The 27,951-nt window shown below is 46.0% G+C and overlaps 1 protein-coding gene across 1 annotated transcript in view; it reads right to left on the bottom strand.

Annotated features, from left to right (window-relative positions):
- Window positions 1–27,951, bottom strand: part of ap3b1a (adaptor related protein complex 3 subunit beta 1a) — a 32,716-nt gene continuing 4,765 nt past the window's right edge. The window contains exons 3-27 of the mRNA XM_077586275.1: window positions 27,362–27,436; window positions 27,161–27,256; window positions 26,217–26,377; window positions 24,765–24,831; window positions 21,585–21,767; window positions 20,513–20,668; window positions 19,425–19,522; window positions 19,287–19,341; window positions 19,141–19,212; window positions 19,014–19,076; window positions 18,816–18,948; window positions 18,590–18,699; window positions 18,339–18,515; window positions 17,391–17,577; window positions 17,168–17,298; window positions 16,565–16,712; window positions 16,217–16,406; window positions 13,857–14,004; window positions 13,682–13,730; window positions 12,806–12,912; window positions 7,274–7,502; window positions 6,813–6,897; window positions 6,054–6,151; window positions 5,173–5,311; window positions 1–307 (exon numbers count right to left, since the gene is read on the bottom strand). Coding sequence (XP_077442401.1) covers window positions 142–307; window positions 5,173–5,311; window positions 6,054–6,151; window positions 6,813–6,897; window positions 7,274–7,502; window positions 12,806–12,912; window positions 13,682–13,730; window positions 13,857–14,004; window positions 16,217–16,406; window positions 16,565–16,712; window positions 17,168–17,298; window positions 17,391–17,577; window positions 18,339–18,515; window positions 18,590–18,699; window positions 18,816–18,948; window positions 19,014–19,076; window positions 19,141–19,212; window positions 19,287–19,341; window positions 19,425–19,522; window positions 20,513–20,668; window positions 21,585–21,767; window positions 24,765–24,831; window positions 26,217–26,377; window positions 27,161–27,256; window positions 27,362–27,436 — 3,123 coding nt within the window. The 3' untranslated portion in view covers window positions 1–141. The remainder of the gene's footprint in view (window positions 308–5,172; window positions 5,312–6,053; window positions 6,152–6,812; window positions 6,898–7,273; window positions 7,503–12,805; window positions 12,913–13,681; window positions 13,731–13,856; window positions 14,005–16,216; window positions 16,407–16,564; window positions 16,713–17,167; window positions 17,299–17,390; window positions 17,578–18,338; window positions 18,516–18,589; window positions 18,700–18,815; window positions 18,949–19,013; window positions 19,077–19,140; window positions 19,213–19,286; window positions 19,342–19,424; window positions 19,523–20,512; window positions 20,669–21,584; window positions 21,768–24,764; window positions 24,832–26,216; window positions 26,378–27,160; window positions 27,257–27,361; window positions 27,437–27,951) is intronic.

The following is a 27,951-nucleotide window of genomic DNA, read 5'->3' as shown; positions in this document are numbered from 1 at the left end:
TTCATGGAGAAAATAAGGAACCGATTTATTGCCGATTAAAATGATTGTGAAATACGAGCTTTACGTTTCCAACGCAATCGTGCCCTCGAAAATGTTAGCAAATGTTTTTTATGAAAAGCAAGCGTGACGGCGACGTGCGCTCTATGCCTGCGTCAGCGCCCGTTTGAGGTCCCGCAGCAACATGGACGCCATGACGCTCTTCTCCGTGTTGACGGTCAGCTTGCACCCGCCGCCCGTCCGCTCGTCGGCGTCCAGCAGAACCAGGACCAGGACCAGGACCTCGCTGCTCACCGTGCGAGCGGCAAACCTGCAAAACACATTTCGTGAGTCCGATTGTTTGCCTTGAAGGAGCGAGGGTGCAAGGGTGCGAGGGCTCCGCTTCTGCCGCCACTCAGAGACGACTTCAAAACTCATTTTATGGACTGTGGCTGTCTATTGACTGCCCCCCCCACGTCTGTCCCACTAGGGGAATTCCCCAGCCCGCAATTTCCATGGAAATGGTCCCGCTGCACATTGAGGGTCCTAACAAGAAGGCAGCGAGCCGCTTCAAGCCCCGCCCCCCCCCTGGCCCCGCCCATCCCTGCCATGTGCCTCCATTTAGCACAACACAACGCCCGCTTGGCGCTGACAAACAACCCACAAAGGCGAGCACTTAAGAGGTTCGACCAAAGCCTGTCAAGAACCCCCCGCCCACAAGACGGGGCCAATTAGCAAGGGAGGGGCCGGCGGGGTGAGGGCCGAGCGTACACAATGGCAGCGTGCGGCCGTCTCCGGGGGGGGGCTTCATTTGCGCCTCCCTCAGCCTTAATTAAAATATCAGACGCTCGTCTTGACGTTGCGCTCAATCGAGCTTCAAAAGCATTTGCCGTCCGTCCGTCTGTCCGTCCGTCCGGGTCCGAGACGTACGTACGTCCACGCTCGTGGATTTGGCAGATCAATCTTGGCTTTAGTGGGCCTGTTAAGACCCCCAGGCTGCTTTTATCCCGCCTCTCCAGAGACGTTGCTTCAAGTGTGAATACAAAAAGAAATATTTTATTCCTACAAATAGCGGCCACTTTCGATATTAGTTGTAAAATTATTATTATTTTTTTTTTTGAAGAATATTCAGAAAAAAATGGCCTTGTTAAACGCGTATAAATATAGACGATAATATTCCCCAAAAAATAATCTCACAAATTTGCCAATTACACTTGTCGATGAATCGATGAATTAGCACGAGTTCAAACTTTTCGATATAATCGGGCAGCCTTCCTGGATTACATAAGCAGAAATTGGAATCCCGGCAGGCCAAACGTTGATGAGAAGCAAACTGGCAGGCGTAGCGTGACGGCAAGTCGGGTCTGGTCGGGTCGGGTCGGGTCGGGTCGGGTCTGCCTAAACGGCTGATTGGTATTCCTGCGCGTTCTTGCGGCGCGGCCAATCGCAAAAGCATAGCGAGCCGATTGGCATCCATCGGCGACGGGACTCTCCAATTACTGGCGCGGGTGCCATCTGCCTCCCCTTCATCGAGCGGGCCGCGTCTTTACGCCGGCCCCCGGTGCGAGTGCGGATGAGGATGCCCGCGACTTAACCCGGCACGACGGCGCAAGCTGCCGAGGAAATTGCCGCCATTGTGGGCCGACGAGTGTCCTTCAAACGAGTGGTCAGCGGCGGCGGCGGCCGGCAGATGGCCGGCGGATATTTGCGGCGGATTACAAGCCTCGGCCTCCAAACTCACACATGCGGGAAATTTCAGGCTTCGAGTGCGTCAAACCACCTCTTTTTATTTGGCACATTTATTCACCTTAACATGTCCAAAAACAACAGTCCTGCAAAATACAGCCAAATATCCCGAGAGAGACCGATACTGATTAATCGGAGCGATTACCGATATTTGGAGTCGATATTCATCGAAGCGAAAACACTGGCGTCAACATTTTACTTTGCTCAAATGTCGTCTTGGGCTGCAATTAACCATTATTTCAATAATCGATTCACCAGTTGATGATTTTTTTCAATTAATCGATGAAAAAGTTCATTTCCATCACTTTTTACAAAAACAGGACATTATTTCAAATTTGACACTGCACACATTTTTTTGAATTATTATTATATTTAATTATTTTTTTGGGGGGGGGGGGGGGTTATGTTTCCGTTACTGGTTTGGTGTGCAAGGTGCGAAAAATCGGCAAAAATATTTTCCAAAGCAAACACAATCATTTCATTTTGGTTCAAAACAAAAATCATCATGTGACCCAGAAGTGACCTGAATTTAACAGGAAGTGACCACCTGGACGGAACCGGTTTTCAACAGGAAGTAACCCGGAAGTGACCTAATTTCTACAGGAAGTGACCCGGAAGTGGCCTAAAATCAGCAGGAAGTGGCCTGATTTCAACAGGAAGTGGTCTAAATTTAACAAGAAGTAACCAGATTTCAACAGGAAGTGACCCTGAAGTGGCCTAAAATCAACAGGAAGTGGTCTCAATTGAACAGGAAGTAGCCCGATTTCTACAGGAAGTGACCTGATTTCAACTACTACTACTACATGCGGCTTCGCACCTTGCAAGAGTCAGCAGTCCCATTCCAAATTTGCGTGGATATTTTTCTAGTTCGTTATTATTTATTAATTGAACACTTTAGACTATGGAAGAGCTTTGACAAATCCCAAAAATGTTATTAGTTGGAGACGGTCAACGTGAGTCGGGGGAAAAAAATCATGAAAAAGTGAAGACCACAAGTGCGTGTATTAAGACTTAAATGCTAATTGAATTTGTGCGAGCGGGCGGGAAACACTCCATCATCACATTTGCCTTCAAACGGACTGAAAAATGGAGGCCATTTATTTGATTGCGCTTGTTTAGGCACAAACAACAAGAAGAAGCTTTTCTACATTTGCTTTCCTGCTTGATTTATTGCCAGCCTCCCTCGAACCAATCAATTTGGCCGCTTGGCCAGCCACAAACCACACGCCCCCTCCAACCCCCCCCCCCCTCCCTAACCCCACTCCAGGTGGGAGAAGCAGTGCTGCACCCTGCTGATCAACACAAGAACTGCAGGACTTTGATTGGCTGCTTAAAGATGCAAATGATTTTCATTAAACATTGGAGAAGATTTTTTTTCTTTCGATTTCTAATTTTTTAAAAATTCAGGAAAAAGCCACTGGGATTGTAATTTGATGTCAATGTTTTTTTTTTTTTTACACTTTGCAGGAAAGTGCATTTGAATTTATTTGCGAAAGTTTTAAAGGGAAAATAAATTTGTAATATTTTGAACATTTATATTTTTCCCTTCTTTTTTAAAAATGTCCTTTAAATTAATTTCTACTTTGATTCTTACTTCTTTGTAATCCTTAAAGTAATATTATCACAGTTCAAATGTTCAGACTAAAGATTTTAAAAAGTAGATATTTAGTTTTATTTTAAAAACAAGCTTTGCAAGAGAGAATTTGTTGGTCTTTCATTTGATGTCTTTTGTGGGAAAGGCAACGCGATTTATTCATTTCAATTGTTTAACAAAACATTGCAGGCCAGGAAATTTTCATAAAAAAATATGTCATGATATTTATTCCCTATAGAAAAACGACAAAGCTCGTCGCGTTAACATAAAACGTTAACATCGAGCGCTACACGAGTATCATGCACATGTCAACGTTTGGCCTCGCTAGTAACATGTCGTCGTCGTCTGACTAGTAAGCCAAAGGCATCAAAAATGAGAAATGAAATAAAGTGAGGCAGGTTTGTTGTGTGAGGGTTCTAGCGGCGGGTTCTAGCGGCGAGCCCGATTAGCATACTAGCGAGCACAAAGACACGTTTCCAGCATTTGAAAGAAAGATTGATTGATGGTCGTTGGCGAGGCCACGGCGGAGATCCCACATTGATTTTTGCTCTCTGCTTTTGTGTCTGCCGCCGTCGGACGCCGTCGGACGCCATCGGACGCCATCGGACGCCGTCGGACGCCATCGGACGCGTCCGCCGTCAATCCATAAGAAGCGCTCGCACGTGCGAGGCGGACGGAGCGAGTCCAATTATGTGGCGAGGCGTGCGCGACAGACCAGGAAGCTCATTAGCGCAGTCCGTGTACACACATGACACAGACGGCCATCTTGGGACATTCCGCTGGCATGCGCGCACGCGCAGCTTCTTTGAAAAGCGGGTGAAAAAGCGGCTTATTACCTGACAAGAAGTAATCGAGTACAAATACTTGCATATGCCGGCCACATCCGTTTTGTTTTGTTTCCTCCTGACCAAAAAACAGCAAACGGCGGACAGACGGCGTCCTAATCAGAGTTCATCGCAAATTAATCGCACATTTTATCTGCTCTAAATGTACAGACAAATTGTTTTAATGCTCTTTTGACATGAACATAAAAGTGGGGAAAAATGGTTTCCTCATACAAATGTTGCATCAGTTCAATGAAATAAATTCATAAAAGGTATTTGAAGTTAAAAAGATTGAAAGTGTGAAATTGTTGAGATCATTTGCTGCCCCTAGGTGGCATCGGTGTTTCATGTTAGACATTGGTGGCATTCTTCCAATGCCATTTAAAGTCTCAATTTAATCAAAATCAATTGAATGCTTCATTGACTGGCAGCCATTTGGACTGAAGCAACCCCCTTTGCTCCCGGCTGTTTTACCGGATTTGGACCGATTTTGCAAGGCTCACAGAATATTGAGTTCTCTTGCTACAAAAACACGGACGCTCCCAAAAGAAAGATCAGAGTCTCTTCTTTCATCAGGAAATTTAGCAGAAAATAGCATTAGATATAGCAAAGTTTCATCATTATTCACAAATCTGTATCGAACTTTGAGTAAATCATCTTTTTTTTTCAGCATGGCCCTGGTTGATCTCTTTTGCTTTGCTGCCACCTGCTGGCCGTTTTCTTGTAATAACTACCATCGCTTCAAGCGTTTTGTGCAGTTGAGAGGCCGCATCAAATCCTTCTGCATGCTCTAGCAGAGAAAAACATATAAACACGTCTTTGGGACACTTCAAACCCTGAAAATCGAACGTGTTTGGGAGCAAATGAGGTCATGATCCGCGGAAATCCCGCTTAGATCTCCTACGATGATTCGAGGTGTGCTAAGAGTGTCTTAGTCGCGAGAACGGGCGGGGCCGACAATCTTCCCATTTTTCAAGTGTCGAATATTCCGGAGCAGCGCGAAGCAAAGCGCGACGTCCTCTTTTGTCTCACCTGTGCAGACGACCTTGGGAGGAGGCCACCGCGCCCACATTGGCCACCGACAGGACTCGCTTGGCGACGGCTGGGCCGGAGATGTCGCTGATCGCCGCGGCGACGGTCGCCGAGGTCTCGTTCATGCCTCGCAGTTGACCTGCAAAAAAAAAGGCATCTTGGCTGGATGCGCGCTTTGTTCGCGCTTTGTTCGCGGCGCTGCTGAATTGTTCTTGCGTTTTGGCACTTATGCGCTCGCGTTGAGCTTTTTTCAGGTTTCTCCAAATCAGGACGTCAGCAACCTTCCTGAAGCCGAAACGCTTCTAGTAATTAGGGGCTACCAATTTGATATGATTATTATTATGGCGGGAAAAGAAAATTGGCTAAATCGATCACAAAAATGGTTTGGCACAAAAATTTCTGTTTACCGGACTAATTAATAGGATCATCAATTTGAATATCATGCGTTAGTGACAGCCCTATTAATAATTAATGACAGATAAATATCAATATGGCACATTTCATTTCTATAAAATTCTTTCCATTGTTTTCATTTTCATAAAAAAAAAAATCACATTCACTTGGGGGTTAAAAAGCAAGTTTTTTTTTTTTTTTTTTAAGTTTATGGTTTTCAAATTATTCTTTTTGTTTTATGGAATTGTTTGTCTATTTTCTGATGTTTTTCAGAATATTTTTTGTTTTTCTGAATTATTTTCCCTGTTAAGTAAACTTTTTATATTTTTTTGTTTTTCAGAATTTTTTCCAGGTTTTAAGATTCCCCTGTTTTTCAGGAAAAAAAATCATTTTTCCCCCTGTATATATATATATATATATATATATATTTGTAATTTTTTTCCAATTTATTTATCCCCCCCCCCAGAATAATTTGGATTTGCTCTCACTTTGCTCTTTGCAGAAGTCGGCCTCCGAGAGGCTGCAGGGCGCGAGCAGTTCGCCCACAGCAGGTTGCACGAAAACACTGAAGTTCTCCTCTTTGGTGCTGAGACGCCACAAAAAAAAAAAAAAAACACATCACATCGCATGGGCTTCACTTTACAAACAAATTCAAGTCCAAACATCATCATCATCATTATTATTATTATTATTATTATTATGATTATGATTCGATTCCTCTGTGCCAGGCAGATTTTCTCACAAGGTAATTGATTGGTGTTTAGCAAGAGGACGCGGGCCCGGGTCCGATCAGCCGGAGAATTATTGTTTTCTCAGAAGCGCTGATCAATTGAGGCGACGCGCTCAAGTGGGAATTCTGGCACAGAACGGGAGAGAATGGAATAGATTCAATGATGTGGAATGGGAATCAATAAGGAATCTTTTGTGGGACATTTTTCGAATGTTGGAAATTGTTCCCAAGGTGATTTAATGAGCGTCAGGGTTTGAATTTGAAATGGGAACGATGGGAATCTGTTAGGTGGAATTTCCCATTTGGAACGAAGGGGAAATTTGGGGGTGGAAATGGTGGCAAAAGAGAGAATTTTTGGAATGAGAAAAATCATATCCTCCAGGGTGCAAGTTGCTGGATTGAGTTGAAATTGAAACGATGGGAATCGAACGATGTGGAAGCAGAAACGAGCCCAAAATAAAAAAGCGAGAATAATCTTTGAATGCTTTCGGGTGGGATTGCATTTATTTTGTTTTACCACAGCTGGAAGTTGGCCGCTTGCGTGGAGTCGTTGAAGTCGATGCCCATGGAAACGGTCACGGAGGCCTCGGGATCCAAGCGCTCTGTGGGGAGGGGAGGGACTTTCTTGTGAGTGACAAGGGTGGCGAGGATGCCGGCAGAGTGGAAGCGACGGCTACGGCAAGGCCGGGCCACCGGCGAGCGCGCAAGAAGCCACGCCTTCAATCTCAAGGCATGACAACAAGCTTGGGATGCATCGGCGTCAAGGAGATGAGGGGACGCCATCGGGAAGGACATTTGCCGCCTCCCAATGGGACGGAAATCTCATTTTTGCTTGGCTTAAGCACAAAAACACACGACAGCGCTCCACAGGTGGCAAATCCAGGTCCGGAAAGTCAAAACCCTGCCACCGTTTGCCGTTAGCCGAACGGTGCTAGTTAGCTAGCGCGCTCGCGAGCTCCCATGGGTGTACGTACTCACCGATGGCGTTAAAAGAGTGAATGTTGAGGCCGGCGGGGCTGCGCGCCCTGACGTGGATGTCCTCCAGGGGGCGCTCGCAGCAGTTGGTCAGCGTGACCTGCACGGCCACCATGCGGGCCTGGTACAAGCAGGGCTGGCGCGAGAAGTGGTACTTTGCAGACAGGCCCTTGCCGCTCATGTGGTGAAGCAACTCGTAGCTTTGCGCCGCTCCAAAAGACGGACTGCTAACCTGGGAAGGGAAAAGCGCACGTGAGAGGACAAAACAAATCAAAAATCTTTTTTTTCTTTCTTTTTTTTTTTTTTAAAACAACAACAAAGCAGCACTGCACGGGACTCGAGTGGCACCCCCGGGAAAAAAGCTCTTCATTAACGAGCATCGGCCCAATTAAGAGAAGTCCTCCCAGGCAGACGGAAATGGACCGGATTTTGTAGACTTGAATGGAACGGTAATGAATAGAAAGACGAGCTTTTACTCTTTCAATGGCGGGAAATTGTATTAAGCGCCAGATGTGAAGCTTTTTGCGACGCCGGCAGGCGCTCGCCGCTTCTCAGGTCTTCACTTGGCCTTAAGAGCACATTTTCTGTCATAGACGTCAACACATTCGTTTTTTCTTTTTTAACCAATCGCTCACTTGGCCCTTTTGTTAAGCCGCGCACCTAAAACGCATCTTTCAAGATTTTTCTTGCGTCCGCATCATTTTGTGCTCGTTGGAGAATTTGATGTCGGGGATGATTCAATTATTATTATTATTTTTTTAATTATTCAAAGGGCATTAATGAGTGAATTTGGCCACTTCAAAGCAAAATGGCCGACGTCCTGTTTCATTTCAGAGACGGCTCCAAGAGACTTTTCCATGTCTTCCTTTATGAAAGACATGTTCGTCCAGTTTCGTGTTGATTGGGGGGCTGATTATTTGATCTTTCTTTCCAGGGGGGCACTCATGTCGGAGCCCCCCCAAGTTGTAATTCAGCACAGCTTAGTTTTAGTCAGAGTAGATCATGACGATTCTTTGCTCATCTTTAAATTGAAATCATTGTCAATCAAATCGTTTTGAATTCGAAAATCGGTCCTGAATCAAATGGCAGACCCAAAAATCGGAAAATCCAATCATGAGATTCCCACCCCTTAATGTCTAATGTAGTGAAACGGGATCCCCGAAGAACCATCAAGACCTTCAGTAACTGTCATTGAAAACTCCGGCAGGATCGAGTCCTTGACGCCGTCCCAAGAACAATCTCGCCGAGGCGCTGTAAAAAGGAACCCAAGCTAACATTTGTTAGCGCGAGCGACCGTCACGGCAGCAAATTCATCGGGCCGCTTTCCGACGCGTCGGTGTCAATAAAGCCGGCCGTAATGTTGGCCGGAGATTTAGCCGCTCGCCTCAAGGTCCCCCGAGCGCCCGCCTCGCTTTCCGGGAGGCCGGACAGCTTTTCCTTTTTTTTCCCGAGAGCTTATCATCACCCATTTGACACGCTGGACAGTAAACGTCTGACGGCGGCGTGAGCGCTTGTTCTTCTGCGCGGGCCGCAACACCTCAAGTGTAAATAAAAGCAACACGAGGGATGCAACCTTGACTCCCCTGTCAGCCGCGTTGGCTCCCCCCCCTCCTTCCCCGCCGCCGTCCTCTTGGCGGACGGCGGGGAAGCGAGCTGACAAGGAGGGACGGCGGTGATTGAGGGGCTCTATTATGCGTCAACTTAAGGGAAGGCGGCGTGATGGATGTCGCCCGCCGCCAGTCACCTTCACAACGGCGGCCGGCGAGGATGCGCTTCCGATGCCTCGCTGGCAAATGACCTGAAAATCCCGCTGACATATCCGAAAGGGCTAACGGGAGCCGGCGCAGCCTCGCGTAGCCTCGCGCGCATGACGGCCCATTTACAAGAAAGGGGTGCGAGCGGGGGCAGATTTATATTGACAATCCATTTCTGGTTTCGGGAGGGAAAAAAAAAAAGAAAAAGAAAAAAAAAGAAGAAGCAGCTTGTCGACGCGCCCTCGAGGAGGAACTTTCAGGCCTAATTGTCCCCTTCGGTGCGAGGAGATGACAATTAATGGAGGGAAGGCGCAAAGTCCTTGGCGGCAAATTGAATGAAAGAAACGTTTGCCGCAGCCTGGCGCACGAACTCGCTGATGGAAGTTGGAGTCTCGCCGCCGGCTTACTTCATTTATGCCAATTTATCAGCAAATGAGCTGCTCTTACATGATCAATTATCAAGACTGCCAGCAGCACACGTTAGCGCTAATAGATGGCTAACGCTAAGCAACAGTTACAGTATGTCCTTCGTCGAGTCACGTCAAACTATTTGATGGATCTCAGCGTCCGTGTAACGAATCAATGTTTACATGTACACGGTCATCGATGAGTCGCTCAAAATAGTCAAAAATGACAAGTTTCGGAGAAGTTGGTCTGAAGATTTGCAAGAAACGGAGAAGAGAGGAAAGGACATTTGTATTTTTAAATGAGTGAGCTCCTTTCCGAACACCCTGTACATTAATGTGATGTGACAGTAAAGAATATATTTTACATTACGGGATACTAACGCCTAGTTAGCAACTAGGCTAGCAAAACGAGTTAGCAGCCAACTGCAACCATTAGACGCTATCAGCTCCTTTCAAATACACCACATGAATCTGCTTTTATTATTTCTTATTATAATAAAGAAGTCAACATCTCCTGAGATCCACGCGTCCTCATAAATGTTTGGGAAACACTTGCTAGTTAGCATCCGAGTTAGCGGCCAAGTTGAAGCCACGACCATGGCTTTTGAGCTCTCTTTTTGTACATCATTGATTTGTTAGCAGCAAATCAATTAAGTGATTTGATAGGCTTGCTGGAATATGAAACAACATGTCAAGGAAGTAGAACATTCTTTCTTTCTCACACTATTGGACAATAGCCGCTAGTTAGCAGCAGAGGTGGCAAATTGAGCTAGCTAGCTCTCATGGTGCTCGTTTACCTGCTGGGGAGCTAGCTAGCTAGGTAGCATCAGGGTATAAAGCCAAACTGTGGCAGGGTGTTTTTACTTTCAGGTGTTAGCTAGCTAGCTCCCATGGTGCTCGTTTACCTGCTGGAGAGCTAGCTAGCTAGCATCAGGGGCGAAAGCCAAACTGTGGCAGGGATTTTGCTTTCTGGACCTGGATTTGCCACCTCTAGTTAGCGGCTAACGTAACGAGCGGCCAGCCATGAATGGCCTGTTTGATTGTCAAATTAATACTTCCTTTGCCAGAGGTTTTTCCCCGTAACTCTATCGCTAAGCTAAGCTGAGGTCGCATCTAGTCTTACTTGGATGGAAAACAATTTGAGAGGAGAAAAAAAAAAGCTTCCATAATAAACAATATTGGCAATTCTGACTGCGACTAATCGACTAACTTCAGCAGCTCTGATCTTAAGGCACCGACTTTGGTTTCTTGTGAAGGAAAACAATTGAAAAAGAAATGATGGCACATTTCTCAAAAGTCGTCCAACAAGCTATTTCCACACCGCAGTTTTTTGTTTTGTCCATCCTTGGCCAGAGTCAATCTGGCGCCGTTTGAGTGGCGGCGAGAGGTTTGCCCTCCGACTCGAGGTCTAATTACGAGTCAGCAGGAGGACCGGGGGCACCCATGGCGGCTGGCGGGGGGGCCTGATGGACACCAAATGGACAAATTATGATGGCCCTCTTCTGGCGGTGTTGGGGTCAAATGCCAGTGACAGTTCAATTTCCCCCTCCCAGTCGCCGCCCGGGCAAACTAATTATGAATGAAGGACTATCAGGACGAGCGCTGCGAGAGGCCCGCGGCGACGCTTGGGATTTGAGGAGGCGTCGGTGAGAGATTCCAACGTCAAAATGTTATTAGAGGGCAGCCGGGGAACGTGAGATTGTGGCGCGGGTCAAAGACAGCGACCGGGGTTAATCTAAATGCCTTTGATAAGCATGCCGTAATTCTCTAAAAGGGCCCGAGCGCTCAGCTGAGACCGGCTCGCCGCCTCCGTGGGCAGATTGAGCACAAATAGAAATGACACCGCGGCCAGTCGGCGCGCGCGCACACACCGAAAGGTGAACTTATTTACTCCGCTCCGCACATCACGTATTCATGCATAGAATTGGCTCGGAATCAGATGCCGTAATCTGCATTTCTATTGGCCGGCCTCCACCCGCTCGGCGGCTGTCAATCATGCCGAGCGGCGGGCGGGAGGAGTCGGAGGGCCGAGTGTCAGCCTGCGAGCGGAGAACGGCGGCGTCGTTAAAAAAAGCGTAAACATCTTTGCTCATCACGGACGTACTTGCCGCTTGCGCAGACGACTGATTGACTTCAAGACTACGTGTCAAAACGTTGCTCCAAAAAGGGAACTTGACATGGCGAGTGGCGGCAATCGACAAAGTGGATTCTTACGAAGGAACGACATCTTCAAATGCCAGTTTTTGTTCATATTTTATGTTTAAAAAGTGAGAACAAAATGAGATCAAATCAGTTCCAAAACAAAGAAATCTTTGAGAGAGTTGAATAAAAATAACTGCAGCAATATTATAGCACAAGTATGCTAAATAATTATTTGCATTTAGTATTTTGGCGGGAACGACATAATCCAGGGTACACGATTCGGCGTTGAAAAAAATGTCAGCCTACGAGTGCAGTTAAACTTGATTGCGGGTTAATCAGAGGCACTTTAAAGGGCGTCAGCTGCCAGGTATGTATTAAATACATTCAATCAAAATAAATAAGAGGGCTTTTACTGGTTTTAGGTCACATTAATTGTGTCATTTAGTTATTTAACTTGGTCTCATTTTTAATATCACAAAAACCTGGCATCTGAACAGGGGTGTGTAGACTTTTTCAATCCACCAGGGAGTTTAATACCACTCTGGATCAGATTACAGTCTCTTTTTTTGGTGTTCCCTCCCCTTATTGAATTTTCACTAGTTACATAGCAATTGCTGTTCTAAAGTGGAGGGGGCACACATAACAGCAACTTCAAAGTAGTCACGGATACAAATCATCGTGCAGATGATGACGTTGTAACCCAGCTCGAGTTGTTCTCGTCCATCCACAACATCCACTGTACACTTTTTACATTTTGTTAGGCGACGTGTCTTGGCGCGAAGAAAGCTCCGAGGTGGAAAATCCACACACTGCTGCCGGCGGGGGGGGAAGGAAGAATGATGTGGACATTTTGCTCCGTCCTGGGAGCAGGAGACGGGATACAAAGTACACACGGCGGCCGAGAGACAGCGGGAAAGGTCGGCCATCACATATACACGAGAGAGCGATGGAAGGCAACGTGCGCGCCAGGACGGCCCGCCAGCCCAAATAGAGTTCAAGGGTGCAGGCGAGACGGGCGAGACGGGCGGGGCGGGGGGGCGGCGTCCTGACGGGCCGTAAATAGAAGGCGTCAGAAAAGGTCAATATTTTGGCGTCGGGAAGGAGAAGCTCATTTGGCCGCCTCCGCCAGGAAGGCAACGCTCTCGGCACACCTTGATGGAGGAAGTGTTGCCTGACACTCTTTGCAGTGCGGCAAAACACACACGCATAAACAAACACACACACTTGCTCACCGGCGTGTTGGCGGCGGAGACGCCAGAGAGCGAAAGTCCTTCCAGGTCGGACAGCAAACTGGAGGAGAGCGTCGAGGACTTGCTCGTGTTTGTGGCCGCTGGCAAAACTGACAAAAAACAAACATGATGATGTGACAAATGTGCATCTTTTGGGAAAATCACACATTTTTGTACTACTTTTCTTTCTGTAGTTTCTCACTTTTGCTAGCTCTGCTTCTTCAATACTGAAAAGAAACAGCTTGGAAGGTTTTTAACAAGAGTTAAATGCTGGAACTGCAGCTGCTAAATTTTTTTGCACATTTACTGTAGCCTGGGACACCTTTGACTTGACTTTCAGGCGCATTTGCTCCCAAAAACATATAAATATGTTCTATTTCAAATATCACCATGCTCCCAAAGACGTATTTATACGTTTTTTTTAATGTTGTTGTTTTTTTTATGCTAGCGCATACAGAAGGTTTTGATGCAGCCTCTGAACTGACAAGGTCGCTTAAAGGAATGGTAGTTATTGCAAAAAGCGGGCAGCAGGTGGCAGCAGAGTATAAGAGATCAACTAGGGCCATGTTGCAACAAGCTCTTTTCCCCAGTGTTTTCAACAGATTTGTGAATAATGATGAAACTTGGCTATATTCTAATGCTAATTGGTGCAAAACAGAAACAGATACAAACATGCTTTTTTTTTCCTGATGAAAGAAAAAACTCTAATCTTTCTTTTGGGAGCTTCCACGGTTTTTTTTTAGCAATAGAACACAATATTGTGTGGGCCTTGAAAAATCGGTCCAAATCCAGTAAAACAGCCGGGAGTGAAGGGGGTTGCTTCAGTCCAAATGGCTGCCAGTCAATGAGTTCATGTTTATTAATGCTGACTCAACTCACAGTCGTCGAGATCCAGCAAGGATTCTTCCTTCTTGGGCTCGTTTTCCACCTACAAGAGAGCAAATCAACGTTGCCAAGTTCGTGTCGATGATAAAAAGGTTAAGTAGGAAGACGTCATGTTTTTAAACAGATGTATTATTTCTAAATATTAAATGCTAAAAAGCACAAGCGCTACCTTGGGTTTGGACTTGACGTTCTTCCGCTGTTGCTCTGCGGCAGAAACCGATTCCGAGTCCGAGTCCGAGTCGGGTTCTGACGAGGAGCTGGCGGCCGACGAGCTGCTTCTTTCCGCCGCGGGTTCGTCGCCGCTTTCGTCGGAGTCGCTGAAAGGCCAACGAGGGGCGGCAAGAAAACCGTTGCGTTATGAGCGGTCAAAGTTCATCGAGTCATCGACAAGGGATCCATTCTCAAACGAATGGACAATTATCTGAATAATCGAGTCATCGTTTGGTGCTATTTTTTCATTTGAAACGGTCCAAATCCTCTGATTTCAGCATATTAACAGCAAGCAAATGTTTTTGTGATTTTTATGTGCCAGACTTTTTTGCCATAAAACACTCCTGATTTCCAGCGTTCAAATAGCTTCAAAAATTCCCGCCTCGTTATATGATCCGACTCCACGTGACGTGCAGTATTTGCACAATTGAACGTTAAAGATCCACTTTTCCTTCATTTTCAGTAAGACTGACATCAAAATGTTTGCAAGTTGCACTTTCCACGCCCACTTCCGTGCAGTAACCAGCAGGTTTTTATTCATTTGTCATTTAACTACTAGTAAAAATGTGTCCTTTTCATATCGTTTATCTTTCAATTGACTTCATTTGCACATTCATTCAAATCTTTTCTAAAAAGAGTCGATCGTGGCAAGTTGCGTTTGTCTGCAAATGATGTTTATGTCGTCATCATGTTTTTCGAGACTGCCGCCATTTTAACACCGGCTTGGACGAGGAAAAGTGACGGGAAATGTCACGAATGCAAAGCAAATATTCCGTTTCAGCTTTGGAAAACCAAAAAAAACGAAGAAAAATAGCATTCCCGTCAAAATCCAAAGAAGGCAAAAAAAAAAAACAGATCAATCTGTTTACGAGTCTAATTGAAAGTTACATTTCTCCGCCGCCGTCCCGTTTGGTCGGCTGGCTCCGTCTTTCTTCAATTTGTCCCGATAATGAGTGTTTACTCGGCTGCGCTCGCCCGCCCGCTACTTTGGGCTGTGAAATTAATGAGGGGAAACTGCGACGCTAAGCGGCTCTCTAACTTGGGCCATAAATGAAAAGCCAGTCTTCATTTGGCCAACGCGTTTCATTTGCGGCCAACAGGAAGAAGTCGTGGAAATCACGGCGGGCCTGATTAGGCTGGAACGGCCGGGCCCTAATGAGGGCGTTGTGCCGCGTTTGTTGTGGAAGGGGGCGGCGCTAATTGCTACACGCCGGCGCGAGCTGTGCTAATTGCGCCGGCGAATGGCGAGAGCGGGTCAGGCGGAACGCAGGTGCCACTTTGCGTGGAGGACGGCCATTTTTGAAAAGAGCGCCGGCACGAGTCGGGCAGCACGTTTTGCTAACAGCAGGCGGCCAAGCGACCAATCGCGAGTCGGTAGCCGTGGGAACGTGGACGGCCGCTAAGCTTGATTAGCTCCTTAAAAAAAGATTCAAAATTAGGCGATTACATTTTTTTTTTTAATTGTAATTCATCGCATGACTTCACTAGTTAACTCACGATTAATTTGATATCTGCTCTAAATGTAAAAAAAAAAATTCTAGGTTTTCATAATCTTGTTAACAAAAGTGGAAACAAAATGTTGACGTTTATAGTCGTCAATGGCAGTGAATGAGTTAACTCATTCACTCCCAGCAGCCATTTTCACTGAAGCAACCCCCTTCGCTCCCGGCTGGTTTACTGGATTTTGACAAATTTTATATTCTGAATATTGTGTTCGATTGCTAAAAAAAACATGGAAGCTCCCAAAAGAAAGATTAGAGTCTCTTCTTTCATCTGGAAAAAAAGTACGTTTGTATCTGTTTCTGTTTTGCAGCAATTAGCATTGGAATATAGCGACGTTTCATCATTATTCACAAATCTGTTGAAAAGTGGGGGAAAGAGCTTGTTGCAACATGGCCCTGGTTGATCTCTTATACTCTGCTGCCACCTGCTGGCCGTTTTTGTAACAACTACCATTTCCTCAACCATTCTCTGCAGTTGAAAAGGCTGCATCAAAACCTTCTGTATGCTCTAGCATAAAAAAACATTAAAAAAAAAAACAACAACGTATAAATAAGTTACACACAGGATTTTACGGTCAGCCTTTAAGCAACAGATTTGAACAATGTACGGCAGACAACATAATACGAACCGGCATATATTCTTTATCCTTTGCAAAAAATGACTTAAGATGATGTCCCCTTCATGTTTATGTGTGTGTGTGTGTGTGTGTGTGTGTGTGTGTGTGTGTGAGAACAGCTGGCAGTTTGATGATGAAGGCGACGCGTAAGGAAAGGAACATCTGGCCTTCCTTTTCCCCAATTTGGGCTTTTTGAGTACCTGTCAGTTGTGCTGGGCTTGCATTTCTCCGCCTGAACTTTCTTGGCCGCCGCCGTCTTCTTCTTCTTCTTCTTCTGTTCTGATCCGTCGGAGCTCTTTTCCGACTGGCCAGAACTTTTCCCGGAATCGGTGGAACTCTTATCGGAGTCGTCGCTGCTGTCGTCCTCTTGGTCGCTGCCGCTTTCAGACTCTGATGCACAACATTGCGCACATTTGTATGGAAGCAATCCGTGTTCCCGCTCGCGCCATGTTGGACATTTTTAGTACGAGTTGCAAACATGCAATTTAACAACAACAACAACAACAACACTTTTCGACAGCATCAGTGAAATGAGCTGCGACACAAACCTTCACTGCTGCTGCTGCTGCTGCTGCTGTCGTCGCTGCTGCTGCTGTCAGACGTTCGGTCCTTTTTGTCTGCGTCCTCATCCGAGTAGAACTTGTCGTCAGATTCGGGCGACTTGACCTGCCCGACGAGCGGCGCCCACTCGTTGACCTAAACGTCACGCCGGGAAGCACGTTTTACTCCACTGGAAAAAAAGTCTTGAATTGAAAAAGCTGTCAGGCCTTAAGAGACATTCCAGGCCTCATTCGTTTGACGCCAAGTCGGGCTGCAGAAGAAATCATCCAGGAAGACTTTTTTTTTTTTTTTTTTTTAAATGTAGTCACAGTTTTAGTCCAGTTTCAATCACGCTTGTTAGTTTTTAACATAGTTAGTCCGTTTTTACTAGACTATAAAGCTAGCATTTTTTGTCTTTATTTTAGTCCAAGAAAACATCATTTTGTTGTCTAGTTTTAGTCAATAAAAATATAATTTGTATTATTATTTTTTTTTTTACATACTAAAATATATAATTGTAAATTCTAATCATTTCAATGGAAAGCTTCTTCTTAAAAAAAGTTTTGAGAATGGATTCCCCCCATTAGGGATCGGTGGGATGGTTAACTTACAGACTCAACGACCTCCACGTTTCTCACGGTCTGGTCGGGCGCCACCGCCGGCCAGTCCGACAGCTCCTGGTATCCGAGCGCTTTGCTGTTGAGGCTGTGCGACAGCGTTCCCAGCTGGAAACGATCGCGATCTGGAAGCAAAACGTCGACAAAATGCTTCCAAAATGTGCGCTCGTCACTCTTGGAGCGGATCCCGCCGAAGCGGCGCTTCGGGGGCAAGTACCTTTGAAGGCCGACTGGAGCACGGGGGCGGGCTTGGGCGCCAAAAGGATGCGGCGGGCGTACTTGTTGAGGGCGCCGCTCTTGTCGCTAGGCACGATCAGTTGGCGTATGAAGCGGGTGCGATCCCGAATGTCGTAGCTGGGGTCGTACTTGGCCAAGTTGAGGATGTACTGGGTGAGCAGCTTGGTCTGGGGGGGGACGCGAGCAGAACCGGAAACTGCTCCAATGGCATTCACTTGCAAGCAGTAGTCATTTGAGCCGCCATTTTGAAATGTAGTTCACTTTCAATCACGCTTGTTAGTTTTGATCCGCCTCATCCCGTTTTTAGTCGACTAGAAATCGAGCATTTTAGTCCAAGAAAACATCATTTTATTCATCTAGATTTAGTTTTAGTCCGGACAATCATTTTAGCCCTGTATTTTTTTTGTCCGCAGATGATGTCAAAGCATTTCACATCCAATTTCCTCTCATCTTTTTGATGAAAAACAACTTGACAGACAAATACAGGATATCGACAAGAGGCTACTATGGCTTCATGCTATGAGCTAGCAAGTTAGCTAGCATTATTTAGCCGTTGGATTAACATTATTGTTGGAACGTTAAAGCCGTTGGATTCGTGTTGCGTTGCAAATAATTGACTTTTTGACCTTTCACCGCGAATCCGCCTCTTGTCTGTTTGTGTGTTTGTGCATGTTTGCATGTCTGCAGATTTGAAAGGGGGCGTGTCACCGCGTGTCACATGACAGTGTCACACACGTGACCGATTAGCAGAGACAAGATTGGACAAAATCCATCGAATTGAGTCCAGTTTGATGATGCAAGTCTGTGTTTGCCGAAGTGAAAAAAACGGCGCACTGGTCGCAAGAGAGACTCGCACCACAATGTGTCAGGCCACCGCCGTGGCTGAGCTTCTTTTCACGCGGTCAGCGCCACGGACATGCCGGCTAACCTGCTTGGAGTTGGTGAGGTAGAGCTTGGCCGCCAAGTTGACGGCCTGCAGCTTGACGATGTCCTCCTCTGCCGTGAAGGACTTTGCCATCTTGCGCAGCACGTCGGGAGCCATCTTGGGCACGCGCTCGCAGTACTCGCCCATCAGCCACAAGATGCTGGCCCGAGCCATGGGCACCTGCCGGGAGGGGGCGGCGGCATCACGTTTGTCTGTGTCTCAAACGGTCACACCCACGACGCGCGCAATCGCACCGTGATCTTGTCGAAGAGCTTGGCCATGTGCTTGATGATGTCGCTGTGCTGGGTGGGCTGAGTCAGCAGCAACTTCCGGATGACCACCACGCTCTCCGCCACCACGCCCTCTGCGCGCACGCACACACGCACGCGCAGGGTTATCGTGACAGAAAACAAAACAAAGGTCCCATTTGGCTCGACGGCCCCAAAGTGATGCAAGAACAAACGTGGTCTTTGACTTCACCGTCTCTGTTGGAGAGCAGCAGCACCAGCCCGTTGAGGCAGGTGTCCGTCACCTCCGCGATGTTGGCGGCGCACCTCCCGATGGCCTGGATGGTGGCCGCCGCGAAGGCTTTGTCTGGACTCTTCACGTAGGTCTGGCAGAAGGACAACGTCAAGGCGGATGGCGCGACCCCAAAAGGTCTTTGGCGACGAGACAAACCTGAAACTCTCTCAGGATGGTGGCGATGTTGGCCTCGTTGGCCAGGTTGGTCAGGATCTCCAGCTGAAAACATCGTTTCACTGAATAGCGTCAACGTGGCTTGGTACCGGACATGCACATTTGGTACCTTCAGTGTTTTGATCTGCGTGGTGTCCGTGGATCGCACGTAGAAGCTCTTCATGAAGGGCTCAAACATCCCCTGTTTGCATTTGAAAAGCACAAATCAAAAACGCCGCCTTTGAATCCCGGGCCGAGCCCCCGAGCCGCACTCGCCTTCCTCTGGATGGACATGGTGGCGATGTTCTGGAGGACCACGTACTGGACCTCTCTGCGGGCACGCCAGACAAGCGCGTTTAACGGGCTGCCCGTGGGGGGAGCGAAGACGGGGTGGGCGCGCGCTCGGGCGCTTACCTGTGGCTCCGCAGCAGACGCACCAGCGACTTGGTGACCACGTTGACTTCCTGTTTGGGCGCCAAGTGCCAGTAAAGCTGAGCCACCGCCATCACCACCTCAAATCACAGCAAAGGCTTACTCGCTCACGTGTTGCTTTCAGGGCCTTCTTCACTTTGTTAATGACTCGTTTTTGATGTTGTTGATCTCAAAAGGAAGACAAACTATCGATGTTGCATCCTTCCCAAAAAAGACGGACATCGCACAAAAGAAGACGACTGATGTTGCACTTTAACAAAAAGATATCAAAATGCTGATTTTGAACTTTGCAGACAAACTATCGATGTTGCACTTTCTCAAACAGAAGTCAAACTAGGACTGTTTGTTGTACTTTCCTAAAAAAGAAGTCAAACTAATGTTAGATTTTTTGATAGGTCGCACCATCCAAAAAGTCCAATCCTGATGTGCCAATCCCAAAAAGATCCCCCAGTGATCTTGCGCAACACCCAAAGGAATAAACTATTGACGCTGAACTTTCCTAAAAAGAAAAGATTTCTTGCAGACATTAAAAGCACCATTTGGACGAATGCAAATACGAAGCGCGTTTTGCATGTCAACATAAGTTTGCAGTGTTTGATGACTTGATGTTGAGCGTTGAGGAAATAAATCCTTTTTCTTCTCAGCTTTAAACGGGACACGTTGTCCATCCTGCCGGTGGAAAGACATCAATGAAGACGGAGGACGTTTTCGGCGGCGAAAGAAAAACACCTGCAGTGTGGGCCCCATTTGTAATCATTGGGACGCGGCGAGAGGACCTTGAGGCTGCCGCATGATGGAAACGTGCTCGCGGCGCGTGCCGCCATTTTGTGACAGCTCGCAGTTTGTCCGCGTAGCTTCGTGTTTAGACAAAATGGCATCCAGGAATACATCATGGCTGAGAAGCGGGGATGGTTGATCGTTTGTAAACATTTTTTTCCCCCCCAAAACGCAGACAACCGATGTGTGATGTTTACGTTTTTGTATGTTTTTATGTTTTAGACTTTTTGCCGTTGAAATGCAGTTTGCGTGGCAGCGGAACCCCTCGAATCCCACTTGAGGCGGCGACTCACCGCCGTGTTGCGGCTCTGCAGCAGCGGCTTGGTGTTGCGGAGCAGCAGCCGGTGGTCCGGGACCATCACGTAGGCTTGCGCTTCCGCCGACTCTTTTTTCTCCTCCGAGTCCGAGTCGTAGAAGGCCTTGTCGTCATTTTCCGCAAACTCGGCGCCCTGAGAGTCACATCAAACACACAAAGGCGCTTACCACACTTTTCTTATTGTCAAATCCTCCGTTTAAACAATGACATTCCATTTCTGAGCTTGTCCACACTTGCTCCATTCAAAGTAAATGTTGGAGGTGAGGAAGGTCACGGTACACAAACCGGTGCGTGACCGCAAGTGAAACGGACTCACTTTATAAGCATAAACGGCGCAGCTCGGTCTCTGGCTAGCGGACGTCACGGCTAGCGGACGTCACGGCTAGCTAGCAGTGTGCTAACGGCATCTGACACATTCAACTCTTTTTGGCAACTTCCAAAGAACGGAAGAAACTTTCTGTATTGCACTTTCTTAAAATAATCCAAGACTACTGATGATATTTTGATCATGTGTTACACTTCCCCCCCCCCCCTCCCCCCCAAAAGAAAAGGGCAATCTACTGATCATTTTGTTGCACTTCATGGAGGGGAAAAAAAAAAAGTCCCCCCCCCCCCAAAAAAAAAATGATTCGCATTTTCCTAAAAAAATAAATAAAGAACGAAATAACACAAACCTACTGATGTTGCACGTTTCCAAAAGACAAACAATTTATGCTGCACTCGCTCCCCAAAAAAGACAATCTATTGATTGATTGTCGCACTTTTCCAAAAAAGAAGACAGCTGATGTTTGACTCCCCCACAGAAAAATAAACTACGGCTTTTGCACTTTCCTAAAAAGAAAACAATTCATGTTGCCCTTCGCTAAAAAAGAAAACATTCTATTGTTGTCGCACTTTCCTCAAAAGAAACTATTTTGGCACGCCGCTAATAGTCCCGACTTCATATGCATCGCGATGCGTGAAGACAGCAAACGTGTCGAGACAGCACTGTTTCCTTTCCCAATCTTTGTGCTAAATTGCAAATTGTGCAGCGGGGGTTCGCGACCCACCTCCTTCCAGGGGCTGGCGAACTGCGTGCGTGCGTATCGCGTCAGCATGGAGATGATGACCACCTGCCCCCACTCCTCCACGTCCACCAGCAGGTTGCACAGCTTGCGGTAGTTCTTGTGGATCAGGTCGATGCGATCCGGGCACACCTCCTCGAAGGCCATCACCACGCTGCCCGCCACCAGCTGGACAGAACCAAAAACCCAAAAATAAGTGTGTGGGGGCACTCGGGGGAAATAGAAAGCACTGTTAACGAGTCTGCCCTCATGCCGGCAAACATATTTTCAACTTTGATTGCAGCCAGCGGATCATTATGGTTGGGGGTGGGGGGTTTGGGGGGGGGGTCGGTCAGAACTTCAAAGTTTAAATGGAGTCATTTGCACAAGTGTGAGAAGAAAATCCATCAATTATACCTTTCCTACAAATCAAAGCAATTGTATGAGCAATTCCCCAAGAAGCAAAACAACTCCATAATTGAGTTTGTTGAAGGTCTACTTGTTGTTTTCTGCAGATGGCGGGTGTTTTTTTTTTTAAGTTTCTTTTTAAGAATAAAAAAACGTTACCGTGATACTATAAGTCATCCATTAACGCTTTTCAACATTCAGTAAGACTCCATCCACACTTGAAATCATCCACGAGACGCTTGACGAAACACAAACGGTCCCTGGACATTTGGGAGCGAACCCCCACCACATCACGATTGCACCCCCGCTATATCACTGATTTTATAAGCCATCGTTTTTTTGATTGCGTTTTTTCTTCTTCTAGGGAACGACAAACATGCATTTTGAGAGATTCTGATATTTGGCAAAACGAAAGACGGAAGAACAATTAAATCAGCGGATCAATTAAAATACAATAAAATAAAAACTTTTTTTGGGGGGGGGTCGCTTTACCGTTTCACAGTACTTTCTGTCCGTTAGTATTTGCTTGACTAGAAAGAAAAATCTGCAAAAAAAAAAAAATGCTGATTTTGTTTGAGGGGGGAATGTTTGAATGTCATTACATGAAGTATTACAGTAATGTTTAGTAATCAATTGATTAAATTGATGATCGATTTTCCTGAATGTTACGGAGATTTTAGAGGCGTTTGAAGTGCTGTCTTCTGTATTTTGTTTTATTAATTTGATACTTATTCTATTAGTCACATACTTGTTTTTAATTAATATTCATTTTTATTTACTTGTACACTTACAGTCTAATGATACTTTTTTTGTTTCACTTCTCTTTACTGCATGACTGATTTCTGTTCCGTGTCCAGTACTTTGTTGAGCTGAGTTGAGTCGGGTGGATTTTCAGAATAGAGTTTTATTGCCATGTGTACAAATCAAAACCAGGTAAACAAAAAAAAAAGTACATTGGAATTCTTGTGCATAACCCTGAGTCAAGTAGCTAAAAATAACTTAAAAAAATAGAATAGTAAAAATAAGACTAGATGGTGTGCATATAATATTTTTTGTTTATAATAATAATAATCAATCTGATTTATACAACTTCCCCTCGAAAAGGGTTATACCATGACTGCATCGATGCTGTTAGTTAGCCCGTCTGAGGTGTTAGCAATATGCTAGCCGACTTTCCTAAAGCAAAGCGGGTGGGATAAAAAAAAAAGAAGACGAAGGGTGTGCAGATGCGGGGTCATCGTATGGACTGCATCGGCCGCGTGTCGAGTGTGTTAGCCTTGGCGTGACGGCGAGCTCCCGTCCAACTTTCAAGCTACAAGGTAAACTCCCCACGCCATCAAGAAGAGTGACAGACCAACCCCCCCAACTCCCCCCCCGCTCAGCGTGGTTGAGGCGCCACCTGGTCGCCCGACCGCCACCGCATTATGACAAGGCGGTAATGGAAAAAATCACCCTAAGCAAATGGCTCTCCTAATAACAATACATTTCCTGGGAAATGATGAGTGTTTCCTTGAATCTGTTTTGCCATGAATTCTAATTAGGCCGACGGGAAGGCGGGGGCTGCCGGGTCATCACGTCAGAGACAACACGGGACGGAACGCAATCTTTTTTTCTTTTTTGATGGATGGCGCATCCCGGGTTGGACGATGCCCCCCCCCATCCCAACCCCCGCCTTCTTAAATTAATGGCCGTCCCACCTAGCCCCTAATCATAGGCAGCCCCCCCCCCCCTCCTTTCTTGCTCTACTTTCAATTTGGCAAGGCGAGCGCAGGGAGGGATCCATCATTTATCTTGTAATGGCGACATAATAGATCCATCACGTTAAAACAGCTGCACAAACTCCGCCGTCGCCGCGCCGTCCCATTTTGTTTTAAAAACAACCCCCCCGCCCCCCCCCCTCGTGTCTCTCAGCCATTTAAACAAGCAGGCACATTTGTAAAGGTAAACGTCAGGAGGTAAGTGTGTGTGTTACCTGGTGTTCACCTGATAGCGTTCCTCGACCCTTGCTTGTGCTAATTGCCTTTTTTTTTTTTTTGGGGATGAACATTTTGTTTTGAAATATACTTTGTCTCTTTCTCGTATTTGCGTCCGTTTGTATGCATTGTTGCTCCATGTGCATTCAAGTAGCACTTGTTTGAGGGTTTGTAATTACTGCAGCATCGATGCTAACTCACAGTAGCTGTCGAAGGTGTTTTGCATTCATTTGTTAGTAGTAAGATACCAGATTTCAAAAACAATCATTGAAAATTGTACATTTAGTTCCCTGGAATAAATTGACTAAGTAGATGTCCTGGTCAGCTGGAGGCCCGAAAATGTGCACACATATGGAACAGCCTACGACCTACAAAAAAGTCTATTGGCGCCATATGCTGAACCTAACAGGATGTCCGCCATTTTGATTTTGATCATTTTCGGCCTTTTAATGGAACTTTGCATACACAAGGCCTGGCAAAAACATTTACATTTTAGACGGTCCTTGTCTTTTGTAACAGTACCCAAACATGCGAGGGCTTTTTATAGCTGCTCGCAGCTCTAGTTATTATTATTTATTTCTTTTGAAAGAGGTTAGAGTGTGACGAATTTTAAAAGGGTGGGACGGGAGCACGAGGCTCAACCAACGCTTCACCAGGAGCGTGTGAGAACCGACAAAGCGTGGAAGTGTGGCAAATGCAAGAAGGCTTGCGCGTGGCGCCCTCTGGTGGCGCCCTCTGGTGGCGCCCTCTGGTGGCGCCCTCTGGTGGCGCCCTCTGGTGGCGCCCTCTGGTGGCCCGCACTCACCGTGCTTTTGTCCTTCAGGAGCTTCTCGATCACTTCGATGAGATGCTCCTTCTGCTCGGGATCCAGGCTGAGGAGCAAAATGTGGAAAAGAGGGGGGGGGGGGGTCATTTAAAGTTCACCCACAGTTCATCTGCTGCCATCTCACTTTATTCGATTTTTTTTCCCTGTTTATCGCAGAAATTTGCATAAATCTTGTTAAAACTGTGAATATGCAAAACACGCCTTCCAAAACACTTTTTCTATTCAACAAAGCAATTGCCGGACTAAATGAAACCCTTGACAAGATGGCGCCAAGATCGAGGAAAAGACAAAAATGGGACCGATTTTCGAACGTAGCGAATTTAAGGTTGTCATCAGGATTTGCGAGATGTTTTTACTTGTCGCAAAGACATTTTAAACATATTCAAACATATTTTTCACTGTCCGCAACGGTCTTTTGAAACATTTTAGGAACCCTGACAAAACCCCCAAATGAGCTACATTGGCATGCAATTGTGGCTCAGTGAGATACGGGGAACTTTTCAATTTCATTTATGGATTTATGTCAATTTCCACTTCATAAAAAATTCTGCTGACACTGGGAACTCCCGACACTTTTTTTTTTTTTTTTTTTTTTTTTAAATCGGAAATGAAGTTGAAATTTTGGAAAACTTTAATTAGAATAGAAAATTTTAGGGAACTATTTACTTGCATAACTCTTTGACTGCCAAAAACGTTAAATAACGTTTAGTAAAATCCTATGGAGGAGTGCCAAAGACGTTAAAAGACGTTTTTTTTCAAAACAGAGGTGAAACTAACCATTTTCTATTGTTGATTACTGAAAAACGGAATAAGGTAGAAACAAACTTTTTCTTCTGATGAAAGATGAGAGTTCAATCTTTCATTTGGTAGTATGTGTGTTTCCATAGTCCAAACACATAATTTTCTGTGGACCTTGAAAGATCAGTCAAAAATGCTTAAATCGGCTGGCACCCACGGCAATCCCTTTTCTGAAAACGTCTGGCAGTCAAAGAGTTAGTTTTTAATGTGGCTTAACACATGCTGATGATCCTGGAAGCTCCCTACAATTTTTTAAAATAATTTTAAAACAAAGACGTCAATTCTTTATATGTCTAAAATAAAAAATAAAATGTTTTTTTTTTACACAAATATTTTCTCTTTTACTGCAAATGAATATCGGCTTGAAATATTAGTCATCGGTCTCCTTGACTTCTTATAATCGGTATCGGACTTGAAAAACAAACAAACAAACAAACAAACGTTATCGGTCTGTGACTAGCAAGTCGAGTGAGGATCGTAAAAAGTGCTTTCCCTCCCAAACACATGCAGCTGCAGAATTGCCTCTACATTAGATGCTTGCAAAAACAAAGAAAAAAAGAAAAAGCTTGGGCCCATCCAAACTGTCCAAACTCAAAAAGGTGCTGAAGGACAATCATGGCGGGCGGGCGGCACCTGTAAAGCTTCTGGATGGCGTGGGCAGACGTCTTCCTGACGTAAGGCGACAGGTCGGCGGCGGCCTCCTTGATGGCCAGCATCATGATGGGGACGATGATGGGGACGCGGATGCTGGACAAAACCCTCAGCGCGCTGGCCCGGATCAGCTGGTTTGGGTCCTGTTGCACAAAAACAGATGCTTCTTTTTTTTCCCCACTTTGACGTGGGAACTGAGGCTCAAGCTAAAAAAACAACAATGCAAGCAAACTAAATAAAAATACTAAATTGTGGGACGCATCGCCACACGTTATTGTGATTTTTATTGGCCACAATTTTTTGCCGTGAAACAACTCCCCCATAACACTTTTAATTGGCAGCGTTCGAATTTCAACTTGCTTGAAAAATTCCCGCCTTCCGGGGTGTCAACGGTGCGATTCCGCATGACTTTCCGTTTTGGCACAATTGAACGTCGAATATCAACTTTTCCGCCATTCCTTTTCAACGGGACTGACACGGAACTTTTTCCAAGTCCCGCTTTCCACGCCCACTTCCATACGTGCGACTGACCGTCATTGCCAGCTGCTCAGTGGCGCATTTGGTAAATTGCATTGTCCAGTAAGCAGAAGGTCGCAGGTTCGAATCCCACCGCCCACTGGACATTGCAAATATATTCATGCCAATTGTGCATGTATACCAACTGACTATCATAGTTGCACTTTTCCATCTAAATGAATGGAGGGTATAGCATGCCTAGGTGGCGCTATTGAGTGATTTTTAATTTTTTTTTGCATTTTTCAATTTGATCATTCGTTCCACTGTCAGAGCAATTGGTATTGGTAAAATAAAGCACCTGGTGGCCATTTTGTTCATTGTAAATGGCAACCAGTCCCCACAAATACATCTCACCCTGCACTACTTGCCTATTGGCCAGTGTGTTGGCGCCACCTTGTGGCAAGTGTTACCTTGAGGGCCCGTTGGAAGGTGCTGATGGAGAGCAAGGCGAGGTCCTGCTGCTCTTCCGCATATCTCACCAAGTACACGTACACCAACTTCTTCAGCTGACAAACAAAACCAAAACAAAGCAATCAACGTTGGGAACAAAATGTGATTGATGGCGTACGGTTGAGGGTGCCGGTGCAGGGAAAAGAATGATGATGTCATACCTCGATGTTCTTACTCGCCACGTTCTTCACCACGGCGGGAAACAGCTCCGAAGCGTTTTTTCCTTTGGCGATCAGCTGTGGAGAAAACACACAGCGGCATTCGCAAGATGAGCTCAAAATCCTGACAACAGCGACGACGTCTGTCCGGGCTTCGCATCTGTGTTGCATGGCGTGTCCAGCCATGCACTGCGATTCCAACCCAGAAGCGTCGGACTTTGAGCCGCGCTTCATTTGGGCTCTCCGATAAATCACTTCACTAAAATTGGGCGGTATGAAGACAATTTCTGACTACTGCTTCACGTCTGTGTTGCATGAGGCAACCTGTGAATCGTTATTCCAGCCCAGAACCAATGGACTACACAACTTCTTTTTTCTTTTTTTTTTTGCATTCCTGTGAAGCACTTGCAGAAAATTGTGTGTTATAAATGTGGCCTTCTGACTATTGCTTCACATCTGCGTTGCATGAGTCAACCTGTGAGCTGCTTTTCCAGCTTCGGACCATTCGTGTCCATTCCACAGTTGATTGTCTGTTTACTTGTGACTACTACTTCACGTCCGCCTTGCATGGAGTCACCCGGAACAGGGTTGGA

The sequence above is a fragment of the Vanacampus margaritifer genome, chromosome 14 (genome assembly GCF_051991255.1).
Source record: "Vanacampus margaritifer isolate UIUO_Vmar chromosome 14, RoL_Vmar_1.0, whole genome shotgun sequence".
Taxonomy (NCBI): Eukaryota; Metazoa; Chordata; class Actinopteri; order Syngnathiformes; family Syngnathidae; genus Vanacampus; species Vanacampus margaritifer.
Note: the sequence above shows the minus strand (reverse complement) of the source record. Positions and strands in the feature narration are given on the sequence as shown.